Consider the following 13,808-nt stretch of genomic DNA (forward strand, 5'->3'; position numbering starts at 1 on the left):
CACACCGTCCTAAAGTGTACTCCAGTTAGTTCAGGAACAAGAGATACTGCGGGGCTGATAAACAGGCGATGCTTCAACATAATCCTTTTTCTGCCTGATACCTCTATCTTCCAACAGATCTTTAAGTTTTATTGAAGTTTATTACCTGATGTCCCCAGAGGCAAAGCATTTAAAACAGCAGCAGTCAGGATTTTTTCATGTTACCTTTTTTATCAATTCCAAAAATTGATAGCATCTAGGGCAATCTGCATTTGCAGCAAGTTTGCACAAGTTGAGACCAGATGTGACCTTTAGAATTGCTGTTTGATTTATTCATTAGCCCTTAGACCCTGACTTCTCTGATGTATCCTTTATTTTAGTTCCAAAAATTGTCTTATCACATCAACAAAGAAGCAAGACCTGGCTTGCCTGACTTGCTCTTGAAAGTTAAAAGAAGAATGTATTTCTTGATGGCTATAGCATAAAAGCACTGTCTCTTACATAGTTCTCTAATGTCAAAATATCCCTCTTTGAAAATTAGTCTGTCTTCTTTCTCTTTGCTTTCAGAACAGGTGTTTTTTGAAACATTTACTCTCCGCTTGTCAACTGAAAATTTGGCAGATTGAGACCCAAGCACTATGTGATGGGGTAAGCACCTGTGTTTCCCCGGCTCCTGTAATCTAGCAATTTGAAAGCATGCAAATACAAGTAAATAAATAAGTATCATTTCAGTGGTAAGTAATAGGGTTCTGTGTACCTCAGCGTAGTCATGCTGGCCATATGACCACTGAAGTGTCTTCGGACAACGCTGGTTCCCTTGGCTAAGAAACGGAGATGAGCACTGCCCACTACAATCAGACATGACTGGACAGGGGAAATCGTTACCTTTTACCTAGTTGACCAGAACGTCACTAACTGCCCTCATGGTGTTGAATATATTATCCTTATGTTTCATCATATCTTATGTGGTATTGGTTGGGTGAATCCCCTTTCCCACTCTTTAACATCCATATGGAGCCAAGAGGATGTTTGTGTAATGTTCAGATTAATTGCCAGTTAATTTCTAAATTCAGATGAGACTAGGAAAACATGCCACTCAGTCCACCTAGCAAAACCAGCCTGATGTTTATTTATTAAGTATCAGCAAACATTAAAACAGTGAACTGGGAAAAAAACAGGATAAAAGGCAAACAAAAGCAGGGAGAGAGAAAGATATGAAACACACAAATAAGCATATATACACACAAAATACATATATAATAGTTACAACTTCTATTCTGCTGTTGAAGAGTGAAGGAAGCAATTTGCAGGACGCGGTTCATGTATCCAATACAGGAAAGGTCTTCCAATAGTTTGGAGTGTGGTATCATTATTATGTTGGTCTATCCAACTTTATCTCATCACCCCAACAATATAAAGATGCTGTCAATGTCTTCTCCAGGTGGCTGGAGGCTATGACAGTCTGGATGTAAGAGAACTGGCTGAAGGTGAACTCAAGAAAGACAGAAATGAGAACAGTCTTTTACATTCCAAACTGTTCACCACCTGAAGTTTATCTTCAGCCAATTCTCTTACACCCAGATTGTCATAGTCTCCAGCTACCTGGAAAAGACATTGACAGCATCTTTATATTGTTGGGGTGATGAGATAAAGTTGGATAGACCAACATAATAATAATAGTACCACACTCCAAACTGTCAGATGACCTCTGTGTTGGATACATCATTCCCATCCTGCAAATTGTTTCCTTCACTTATTCAATAGAATAGAAGTGTAATAAGATGGCTACTGATATCAGTGTTATCTCAGTGGCTAAGCAAGCGTTGCCTCTGGAATTATGGCTTCTCAACAGAATGGCTAGAGGGACTTTGGTTCACTTTTGGCTGGTGTGCCATTTGCAGCTTCCCTGGTGCTGGAGGATCTGGCTACAGTAATTCATGCCTTCATTACCACCTGTTAGATTAGTGTAATGTACTCTATATAAACCTTCCTTTAAAGATTATTAAGAACGTGGTGGCTTTCTGAAGCCTGTGATATCTTATGCTAAGGATTCTCAGCTGACTACTCATTGGCTTCCAGATGTGATTTAATATGCTGGTGTTGAGTTGGGTACCTGTAGGACCATCTATTCCACCTTAAACTGGACTATTTGATAGATCTTCAATGATAAAACTCTATAATTCCCCCTTCCAGGAAGTGAGAGGGGCTGCAGGAGATGCTTTGGAATGCAGGGATGATGCTTTGGCATCAGACTGGATCCTTTCTCATAGTTTTTAGCAGGATGTTACAAAGAGCTTTTAATTCAATTAATGAACTTTTATTTTATTGTTTGTTATATTGCCTTACTCTTATTTGTTTTATGATGCATTTTGGTCTAATTCATTTTTAACTTACTATGGATGTTAAACTGTTTTTATATTATGCTAGCCATGAAGAGTTGCCATATTACACTGGAATATAAGCGTAATAAATAAAAATAAAGCAAAATGAAAATAGCCACAAAAAAGTATAGGTAAAAAAAATTCTTACCTTCAGGAGATGGCATTTCTGGATTAAAAGTGGACCTATGGAAATTGCACAAAGGAAAAAGATAAATCAATGGTCTTTCTTTTTACAAAGGAAAAAAAAATTTCACTTGAAGTCAAGGAGGACAGGAGAAACCACAAATAAGATAGTGTTTCAGTTTGCAATAATCTTTTGTTTGCAAATAACCTGAAAGCAGGATCGCAAGCAATTCCAGCCAGGTGTAAGTTGCATGAAGGAGAATGAAATCAGATAATTCATTAAATAAATAATAAAATATTGAAACACTTTAAAATATTCCCCGATGATTATAACTAGCACTGATGTCAGATTTTTTAAATAATTGCTTAAAACATTATAGATTGAATCTATTTTTACCTTAGAATGCATGCTGAACTTTTAAAGATAACCTGTTTCCTGTACCTAATATGGAATAGAATGTAGTTGTGTACATGTGTGTGCATATGTATGTATGTGTATAATAAAAACACTCCCTCCAAATCAGCCACCTCCAACTGCATTATTAGTCTGGCTGAATAATGTTTAACTTTCATTTAAAAAACCCAGAAAGAAATCCTAAAAGATCTTGAAGAGTCTAGTTTATTTTACTAATATAACGTGCAATATATAGACTATTATTCAGTGATCTCAGCTGTACAAATGCGTACCGATCTGTTTCCTTTCGCTCTGCTGAAGTTATGGGTTGAGTCCTAAATCTCTCAGAAGTCTTTCTATTTTCCTCAGGAGAAAAATACCGCCTTGGCTTTCGTGACCTTTTTTCGCTTTGAGCACTGCTCGACAAATCAGTACCTGATGTTTGCATCTCACACTGAGACCCACTTTTTAACACAGCAGAAAGTGGAGAGAGGGAACAACAAAGAATTAGGACGAACAGGGAGAGAAGAAGAATGAAAAAAGAGAAAGATGAAGGTCAAATGTAAGTGTCCCATTAAATCAGTCCATTATTGCTCACTCTGCATGCTTCCAGAAAAACCATGCACAGAAAAAGTACAAAGTCATTCCATTCCAGCCACCCAACATCAGAACTTGCACTAAGCAAGCAGAAGCATGTATGAACAAGAAGATGAAGGCCAACACTGTGTCAAACATACTAGATGGAAATTACACCGGGTATTTGAAGTGCTGCAGAATGCAACTGATGTTGAGTTTTGAGTGCCGTTTATGCCAAGGACGTGCAAGTGTTCACATCAGTTAAATAGTAGCAGTAGTAATAACAATAATAACCAGAAAATGTCACCTACAGTTCAGGTTTCTTCTTGGCATTAGCAGTTTCCAAAAAGGCATTACGGAGTTGGGCCACAGAGACTTTTGTATCAACCACAGAAATCTCACCATTGGGGATCTTTCCTTCAATGCTTTGAAACTGCATGATGTTCTTTGCAACATGCTGTTTACTTTTGAAAACTTCTAGTTTAGGAGATCCAGTGTGATCAGATAGGGAGCGTGTAAGGAATTTAGGTTTCACAGTAATTTCTTCAGGGGCCTGAATACTCCCTCTAGCACTTCGAAGATACATAACCTTTTCGGTTTTCTCAACATTCTCATGAATCTTCATCTTAGGTTCAGGCATCCACTCCTTAAAGCTCTTTAGATCCTTCTCAACTTTCACAGACTTTAGCTTCACAATTGAATCCTTCTTCAATCCATCTTCTCCACAGTAGGCCTCTCTACTCTTCATTTGCCTGTGCAACTCCGAAGGTCGAACTGCTTGTCTTTCCTTCTCAGCCTCCAATCCAGAATAATCAAGCTTGGATGATCCATATTTCTTAATCAAGGGACATTTCTCATTGTCCATCATAGCATCTGGTGGGAATCTAGTTATGAAGCTGGCATTGGCCTGTATGGGAATCCTGTTAGTGGGATTTCTTTCCGGTTCTTCAGGTGCCACCAATTGGGCTGTATGAGCAATTCCAGCAGGCTGAACATAGCCATGAGCTGGTTGGCAGGCTAAATCAAATGGTTTACTGGCAACCCTATGGAAAGCAGATGTTTCTGACTGAAGAGGCACAACATTAACCGGTACTGGGAGAAATTTTCTTTGAGACATAGTGTCTGTGAGAAGTTCAAGGCTTCCACGAGCACTTTCGTCTTTCACCAGTTTCTCTCTAACTTTTACTCTTTAAGAAAGAAAAATGGATTAAAAAGTGGTTCAGCTGTAACTGAGAAAAAGAGAAAGAGAGAAATAAACATGCACCAACTTTGGGAAGAGACAGCAACATTAAAGTATTAGATATTGTTAAAACAGGAATTCGCAGAGAACTTTCCATGAACTACTTGTTGCCAATTTCACTCCCCTCATGTCATGATTCTGGTCACTGATTTCAGTGTAGCCACTTCTCCATCTATTTTTTATTTTCATGCACTAAACAAGGTGTTTTTAACTTTTATGGTCTACAGTGTTTATTTGCTAGGGTGGATACAGAGCCCAATATGGCCGAATTAAGAATAGTTAAATGTATAGTCTAGCTATCTACATCCCTGAAACACATAACTAGGCCATTTGTTCTCAAATATGTTGAACATGCCACTTTCTAATGTTTGCAGTAGAAAAAACTCCAAGATTCTTCCAGAACAATGGAAATACATGCACTTTTGACTGCTTGTCATATGCACTTTTATAAAATATCTGCTGTGGGAAGTGTATCCAAACACAGAACACTTGTTTATGAGGAGGCAAGCTGGTAAAAATATTTCTTATAAATTTTTGAAACCTCCTAGAATTTCCCTCTCCCATTTCATCTTATTGTCTCTTTTTTCTCTTAGCAAGTATGAACACATTCTAATGAAGCCGTGGGCACAGTCAACCACCATTTCTGGCAAATAGTATCTTGGGAAACCTAGTCATCACACCCAATGCTTTGAAGCATTGTTGGAAATATACTCGTCAACTTTCCATTTATTACTTTTAATTAAAAGAATATAAAACAAGTAGAATCTGTTGGGAAAGGAACTCGGTGAACATACAGAGGTGTTGGCACGCAATTTAGCACCTAATTGGAGCTTAATAGATTTCCTGATAAGAATCTATAATTCTAAAATTATGGACAACGTATGTATAATTAGAGCTAATTGCTTCAAATATAAACAATGCCAAGTTTCTGAACAGAGAGGAAAGAGAACCTTAAATTTTGGTATGCACATATAACTATTATATTTTCAATATATATAAATGTGTTATTTATGAAAGACATGTTCTGCAAAATATGCAATAATCATGAAACAGAAAAAATAAGGTACTGCACACTGTATATTATACTGCATATGTATTTAAAAATTCTACGGTATTATCAAAATTGCAGCCTAGACGCCTGCAACTGGCCCTGTCCTATTCAGTCTCCCAATCTTGTGTCCTCTTTTTTGGGAGGAGCTGTCTGCAAGTTAGTTTTGACCCCTAGAAACTACCTGGACAACTCTCTGCAGTTTTTTGGCAAGATTTTGAACTCATTTGCCATTTTTTTCTTCTTCTAGAGCTGAGAGAAAGTAACTAACTGGCTTTCTATCTAGCTGGCTTTCTACCTCAGTAGGACTAGAACTCACAAACTCCTGGTTATTAGCCTGGTGTCTTAACCACTATTCCAAACTGGCTCTCTTAATCTTGTGCTACTGAAAAAAATACAGCTCATGTTTCTGGAAGTAATATATCAATATTGTGATTAAGAGTCTGAAATCCTTAAACAAAGTGAATTTGTCATATGCTTATTAAAGCTAGCCATGTGCTAGCATTTGTTACTCAGTGAAGGCTCCTTCACTGAGGATATTTCATCTATATGTAAACGTGAAGATTTTCATAATTCTAAAAAAAGCTACTGAATTAAATATTATGGGAAACAACCCAGTATGGAAACATTTCTGCGTTTAGTACTTGCAACTTTTTACAGGCTGTTATTCTGTTGTGTTACTGAATGCAAGGCAAAGAAGTAAGTTAATGACATAAAACTGTGAAAAGAAAGCTTAAATTTAGACAGTTCCACTATATCTATAGCTGTGGAGCAATTTCTATTAACAAATCATCAATTAATTGTGAGTGAGCAGGATTTTCTAAGGGAACACTGTGCACCAAAATGGTCCATTAACTAGAAACAGTGTTTTATGTTTTATGATTCCACGCCATCAATAGATATTAATGACATTTGTTAAAATGATCATGGATGAATGAAAAAAGAGGGAAAGATTACAGTCAAGTTATTATTTACACCACACATCTACATGGTAGAATACCTGGAGGGCCAGTTGATCAGTGAAGTTGTGTCCCCATCTGAATCTTTCTGAAGAAACCAATCGGCTTTTGTTTTCCCTGTACTACTACAGAAAATAGAACTTCAGAAAATGTTCAGATAATATCCAAAACATGTACACTCAACTCCTCTATTGACCCTAGTTAAACCTGACTGGTAAATCATGGTAAGATTTCAGCTTTCAACTTAAGAATAGCTGTATGTGAATATAACTAGGGATCCATCTACAAAAGATACTTCTACTGACACAAGACCATAATATGGAAGTGTGCACAAAGAAATATTTTTCTAAATATGTTACATGTTTAATCTAAATAAGAAATAATGAAAAAATAAGGTAATACTTAATACTAAATTAACAAATGATACATTGAGTTAAAAGGGGAATGGAATTCTAAATATCAAGATATAAGACAATTAAAATTTAAGCATTTTCTTATAATATCTCATATTATTAGTTAGACTGAATCTTTTATTAGAAAAAGTATTTATTTTTTAATATATATTTTATTTAAAACACATAATTTTCAAAGCTTTTAAATATCCTGCACCTGAAAAAACTATGATGCAAGAATATTATTTACTTCCCCACATACCTAAATTGTAATAAATAAATATATACATTTAAATGAAAATAAATTTTATTTATGGGATTTACTTCTAAGTAGATAGATATCCGTAAGATTGCCCCATTGTTGTCATTCCTTAAAACTGAAACTATATATGTATGTATGTATGTATGTATGTATGTATGTATGTATATGTATATGTATATGTATATATATGTAGGTCTTTGGTTATTCGGGTTTTCTCCCGTGTAAAATTGGAAGTGTCTTGGCGACGTTTCGACGAAGTCTCATTCGTCATCTTCAGGCTGGTGTTTTCAGCTTCGTGCTCCTAGAAGCAATGGGTGGTTGTAGCTGTTTCTTCCTTTTAACTGCCAGTGGGAGTATGAACTGATTGGGTGGGAGCTTGGCTGTGTTCTGATTGGGTAGAGGTGTGTTCTGATTGGTTAGGGGCTTGGCTGTGCTCTGATTGGATGGGGGGTTGGCTGTGCTTTGATTGGCTAGGAGAGTGTTCTGTTTGGGTGGGGGCTTTGTTGTGCTCAGGTTAGTCTGAGTTGCAGGGGTATTTGAGATAGTGAGCTGCATTACTATTGTTTGGCTTTGCGTTTGTGATCATGCCTCATCTTCATGGTGGGTGTCAGTTTGCTTTCTGTATGGGTTGGAGAGGTTTAAAGTGGCTAATGATGCATCTGTGGTCCGGTTTCTGGTTTGTGGTCGTGCCTCATCATCGGTGTGGGTAAAAAGCAAACCCAAACCCACATTTCCAATTTTACGCGGGAGAAAACCCAAATAACCAAAGACCTACATACAAACACCCGCGAAAACCTCAGAAAACACACACACACACACACACACACATATATATTCATATTCTTGATACTGAAACAAAACTACATTTTTAATAACAATTCACACACTCAATTCTTATTAATAAGATTTATAGAATAGCTGTTTTAGGCCAGCTTCTCATAGCAACTACTTTTTTCTTGGATGACATTGGTGAAAGTAAGTAATACTTGTGTAGTGATTAGAATACAAAAGTGAAGATGAAATTTGGGGTGCATTCATCAGCACTATTTTATAGTGTATGTTTTTTAGGAATTGTCAAAGATGCAACATACATATACCAATGCACACATCAAATTATCTTTTCTTCTTCAAATCCAGACACTGCATAGTCTTACTAAGTTTTGTTAGCTTTTGAAGCCATCTAGAAGCTACACTTTTTCAAATTACAAAATTGGTAAAATGCTAATGCTGAATTACAAGACTGAAGTGGTAACAAAAAAGAGGAACAGAGTTCCCAATGTGCTCTTCTTAGCCCATATCTTCTTTGTGGATAGGTAAATTTGATCCAATTGTTTCCAAATAAGGTATACTCCAGATGTATTTGATGTATTCCTGGGTATTTGGTCTTGGAATTATGAGACGTGTAGTCAAAACATATAAAAGGAACATGTTGGGAAAATTTGCTTTACAAATACTTTAAACCAGGAGTCCCCAACCCCCAGTCTGTGGCACTGGGCATCAGAAACTGGGCCGTGCAAACAAGCGAAGCCCTATTGGCAGGCTGCTGGCAGCATACAAAACCACACCCCCTCCGGTCCGTGGAAAACCCTCTTTCCACAGAACCAGTCCTTTAGTGCCCAAAAGGTTGGGGGCCGCTGTTTTAAACTGAAGATAATGAAACACTGGGCAAAGAAATGGGGGAAAATGCAATTAGGAACGATTTCTTCAGATCAGATATAAAATTCTACCGAGACTATGGGCAATTTTATAGAACAGAAGTGAATTCATGGAGGGCATCATTGAAAAAGGCAGTAACTGTCATCTGTATAGATCAAAATCTATGGTTAGAGCTTTATTTTCTTGATAATTGGTTTAGAATTTTTGATTAATTGAATAGTAGAAGCATATCCAAAATAACTGACAGTTTTAAGAACTAGCACTTTTGCTTTATCTCTGAAAGCATAATAAAAGTGATGATAAAGTTGTTTAAATGTACTTTACAGAATTTATATTAAAGGACCATAAAGTAATAAAAAGATAATGTCTGCTGCAGCCAGTTTAAAACCCTTGCTGAATACAATGAATCCAAACCACTTATATGGAGAAGTGGATGTTAAGCACTGTAAAGTAGTGCTTCTCCAACTGATTATCTTAGAAAGGAAACAATGTATTGAATCAAAATTCAAAAATCATGATAAACTCCAAAGGTTATTCCAAAAGTTATTTGTTTTACTGAAATAGTGTTGAAGTCCCCCCCCCCTAATTTCAACTTCTCAGGAAGGAAGATGTATTTGGGAGTGTACTGTGCTGTGCAATCCAGTTTATACAATCAGGATTGACCAAAGCTGGCTGAGTTCAGATGTAGGCTGAGTCCATTTATCATAAATCTTTTTCCTGGCCTGACAGCCACATAGAACTGGACCAATTGTTTTCCTGAATCAATCTTGTACCTTTTGCTTCTTAAATCTTAAGTCTTGGCCTACTATCTGGAAACCCTTCGCCTGATCTTGATTTCTGTCTGTTGCTCTATGAAATGTCATTACTGATACAGACCTTCGTATGTCTTGAATGTTTGATATGGCCATAATTATATAGTTAGTAAATGTGACTTATGACTGGCTGCTTAGCAACAGTTTGAAACTTTATTGGACACTAAAAAGCATATTTATGACCTGGATTTAACATTGTAAAAGTTGCCCCCCCCCGGCAGTCCCATGATTGGCATTTTGAGCACATGGCAATTCGCTTGCATTTATGGCCATTTGCAATGTCCCATAGTAATGGGACTGGTGTTTACTTCTAGTTTCTGGTAAAAAATAGCCATTACAAATAATGGATTTGTTTAACATATGCTGTATTCGCTTAATGACTACTGCAAAAAATGTTGTGAAATCAAGCATAATCACATGATGACCGGCTTAATAGCTGGAATGACTTACAACCACAATTTAGGGCTCAGTTAAGTCAAGAACTACCTGTACTGTCATTTACTAATTCTATTATGAGTGGTTTTAATAAATCTCAGCACTATTAAAATATTTTAATCCCCTGTGATAGAGTTATTATTCAAATCTTCCAGGATAGATTACTTTCTTACCTCAAAACAAAACACTTAAGAACACTTTTGTAAATGGTTATTAAAGAATGAAACATGCATTTCCCATGTATAATATACAATACAGAGAAGAAAAACTGACCCTTCAGATATTCTTAAACAATAACTTCCAGTGAACTTTCCCTATTGGTTGAGACTATCCACTGCTGTTGTCATGTTTTGAAGTGTTAATTTGATTTTTTCAAATTCTTTTCATTCTCAACAAGGCTTTAAAAAACAGGAGATAGTCTCTGTTGCATAACCCAAGATTGGGTCTGCTAATATTTATGCTTTTTTTTCACCTTCTTAATAGAAATACAAAGAAGAATACATACATATTTTTCTTCTTCTTCAGTAGATTTTCAAGCATTCTCTACAATGCTTCAGGGAGCTTTTCAATCATAACATTTCATCTGTATCATTGCTTTAATTTCTTTTTCAAAACTCATTTTAGAAGCATTCTCCTTTCCTATTTCTATATTGTTAGTAATTTAAATAAAATATGACTTATTTCCAAGTATTATTATACCTCTAATATTAAATCTGAGTGCACAATATATGGATAGGATCATATATATCTAAGCTGCTCAGTGAACAACGGCAGTAATAGCAGACTTACCTTAATTTGGGGTCATTCAGGGAAGGACTTAGTGATGTTCCTAGCTTTGGTGAGGAAAGGGAAACACTTTGAGTTTGTTTTGGTAAACTTGGCACTTCATTTACGGAAAAGTCATAGCCCGGAAGTGAGAAACCTGTGGAATTCTCTGATGCAGAGGGCATATTGTATTTGCTCAAGCTAGATTCAGGGGCTTTTCGTTCGCTGTCTTCATTCAAATGAAGTTTTTCTCTTTCCGGAGAACTCTCTTTGTCATCATGCCCAGGAAACTCCTTTGACTCAGAAGTAGTATTCCTCAGCTCCTTATTCTCAAATCTCAATGAATATGGAAAAGTGTGATCTTTACCTTCATCCTCTTTTTTCCCACTTTTCAATACTTTCTTCTCAGACACATCTTGGTCTTTCTTTGCCCTTGTGTATTTGGATAAATATTCTGAATCCACATCTGAATCGATGGAGAGTCCATACTTTTCAGCCAGTTGTCGACGTCTTTCTGCCTTGTACCTAGCTATCCTCTCAGCTTTGGATTCAAGTCCTTGGGGATCCATGACTAAGGGGCTGTAAGAAGGGGGTTTTGTTTTTCCTGCGGTGGATTCTGCTTGATGCCTGGATCTAGGCTGATTTTCTAGTAGAGAGTCTGAAAATTCCTTTTCATTTGATCTTCCTATAACAACACAAAAAGAATCAGATGTATCAGAGGCCCTATGTTCAGCATAGAGTTTATGTTGGACTTTGAAGTATCCAAATAATGATTTGAATTTAAAGCATTGCTATTTACCACAGCTATAGTGAAAATATAGACAGGGCAGTTTTCTTCAACCTACAGTCCTTCAAATACCTGACCTTGCTGGCTGAAATTCTAGGAATTTTACTCTCAACACATTTGAGAAAAAGCTTAACAGAATCAGGGTACAAGCCTTTTATTCCTCTGCCAATTGCTTTTGAGTTAGGAAACCCTTCAGATCTTGGTTATGTTATGTTATGTCTGTAGAGTCAGCAATTCTCTGATTTCTACTGCAGTCAGAATCAAACAAAATATATTTTTGCAAATATATTTAAAATTTGCTTAAGTATTTAAGGTTAGAGAACAATTATTTCTAAATATGAGTTGTATTTTTTTAAAAAATAGCACATAACCACAGCTTTTCAATCCTACACAGCTTTTCAATCCTACACAATCCCACAGCTTTTCAATCCTACACAATATAACGCTTCTGAATATTCTTCCGATATTCAGGCTAACTGTGATGCTGATGGAAACAGATTTTTCGAGGTTCTTATAAAGTCATCTGTGCCTCTGAACTGTGCGACACAACATACTGTGAACTGGGGGTGATGAGCATTTACAATGTGCCACTAGAGAAAGAGAAGGAATATTTGCTTTGAATCTCCTTTGACTTGCAGTTTCATGAATATCTACAGGTAATCCTCAATTTAAGACCAGTCATTTAACAACTATTTGAAGTTACAATGATCTCAAAAAAAGACTGCTTTACTACTTATAAAAGACTTGCAGCCATTATAAAACATTGTGTTGCCTCCCTTTGGTCAAGGGAGGGTCATGTAACCACAATTTGCAACTTTTTTGCCAGTTTCCAGTGTATTTTGCTCATTTCTGGCAAAAAAAGCCCCCATTTGGAAGAACAGATTCACTTAAAAACCATGTGATCCTCTTAATGTTCCCATGATTTAGACTTACAGTCATGTGATTTACTTAATGACCACCATAAAAAACCATTGAAAATTGGACCTGGACATGTCTTTTCCTCAACCTATAATCAAAACAACTTACAACCAAAATTCCAATAGCAATTGTGGCTGTAAGTTTAGAACCACTTGTATCTACAAAAGAGAGCTGAAGAACCCTTTGGGAAGAGGTTGGGGTGTACCAGTGAGTGCTGCAAGAAGAAACAAAACCAGCCAAAAATTATCGCCATCCTTCTAGAAGAAGTTTCTTCAGATCTGATATGGACAGACATATCTGAATTTAACCAATGATAATATACTTTTAAAAAAAACTGTTCTAATAGTCTTTATAAGATTAAAAACAGTAACATTCAAAGCCTGTATATCATAACACCTTAGTCAATGACAGTTTCTAGGAGCTCAAACTTATGACAGCACTTGGACAACATCAACATATATCACAAATGTATTTCTTACCAAAATGAGGGCTATATGGATCAGTTGCACGCATGTATCTTGGTGTATCCTCTTCTAACAAACGATGGGTGACCAACCCGGGACAATTTTGCAAAAGAACGGGTTGAACATCATTTTCAATTCCTTCTAAACGCCTAGCTATCCTCTCTTTCCTGTAAAAGAGAGGGTAAAAATAAGAGAGTATAACATAAATGTCACCTATAGAAAAGGAAGTTGAAATGATTTTTATAAAACCATTTATACTTTGCTTAACATAAAGATGGAGAAATACCTTTTCATTTCCAAAATATCCTGTCTGTTTGGTTCAAAGAGTTTTCTTAATTCAGAAACTAAAAAATAAAAATAAAATAAACATTTTAAATTTGAAACAATATAGCTGTAAATAGAAATGCTTGCGTTTTCATAAATATAAATTAAATATAAATTAAATACCTACCAATTATTTCCTTGTTCAGTTTATCTTTCATGCTTTCCATGGGATTTGTATTATGCAAAAGTTTGCAAGCCACTAACTCTACCAGAATAATATTAACACTCTAACTCAGTATTTCTCAGCCTTGTGATATGTGGGCTTCAACTTTCCGAATAGTCAGAGAAGCTGG

The 13,808-nt window shown here is 36.2% G+C and overlaps 1 protein-coding gene across 31 annotated transcripts in view; it reads right to left on the reverse strand.

The window, feature by feature from the left end:
• SVIL (supervillin) overlaps positions 1 to 13,808 on the reverse strand; it is a 118,706-nt gene that overhangs the window by 52,370 nt on the left and 52,528 nt on the right. For 19 of the 31 annotated variants that reach the window (XM_039344121.1, XM_039344124.1, XM_039344127.1 and 16 more), the window contains 7 exons: positions 13,478 to 13,535; positions 13,207 to 13,358; positions 11,047 to 11,707; positions 6,742 to 6,825; positions 3,765 to 4,640; positions 3,171 to 3,341; positions 2,509 to 2,543 (listed from right to left, as the gene is read on the reverse strand). In XM_039344121.1, the coding sequence (XP_039200055.1) occupies positions 2,509 to 2,543; positions 3,171 to 3,341; positions 3,765 to 4,640; positions 6,742 to 6,825; positions 11,047 to 11,707; positions 13,207 to 13,358; positions 13,478 to 13,485 (1,987 nt within the window). In that variant the 5' untranslated portion in view covers positions 13,486 to 13,535. The remainder of the gene's footprint in view (positions 1 to 2,508; positions 2,544 to 3,170; positions 3,342 to 3,764; positions 4,641 to 6,741; positions 6,826 to 11,046; positions 11,708 to 13,206; positions 13,359 to 13,477; positions 13,536 to 13,808) is intronic. The other 12 variants (XM_039344119.1, XM_039344129.1, XM_039344139.1 and 9 more) reach the window with 9 other exon arrangements.

This window comes from Crotalus tigris, unplaced genomic scaffold (genome assembly GCF_016545835.1).
Source record: "Crotalus tigris isolate CLP2741 ecotype Arizona unplaced genomic scaffold, ASM1654583v1 scf7180000017890.1996003, whole genome shotgun sequence".
NCBI lineage: Eukaryota > Metazoa > Chordata > Lepidosauria > Squamata > Viperidae > Crotalus > Crotalus tigris.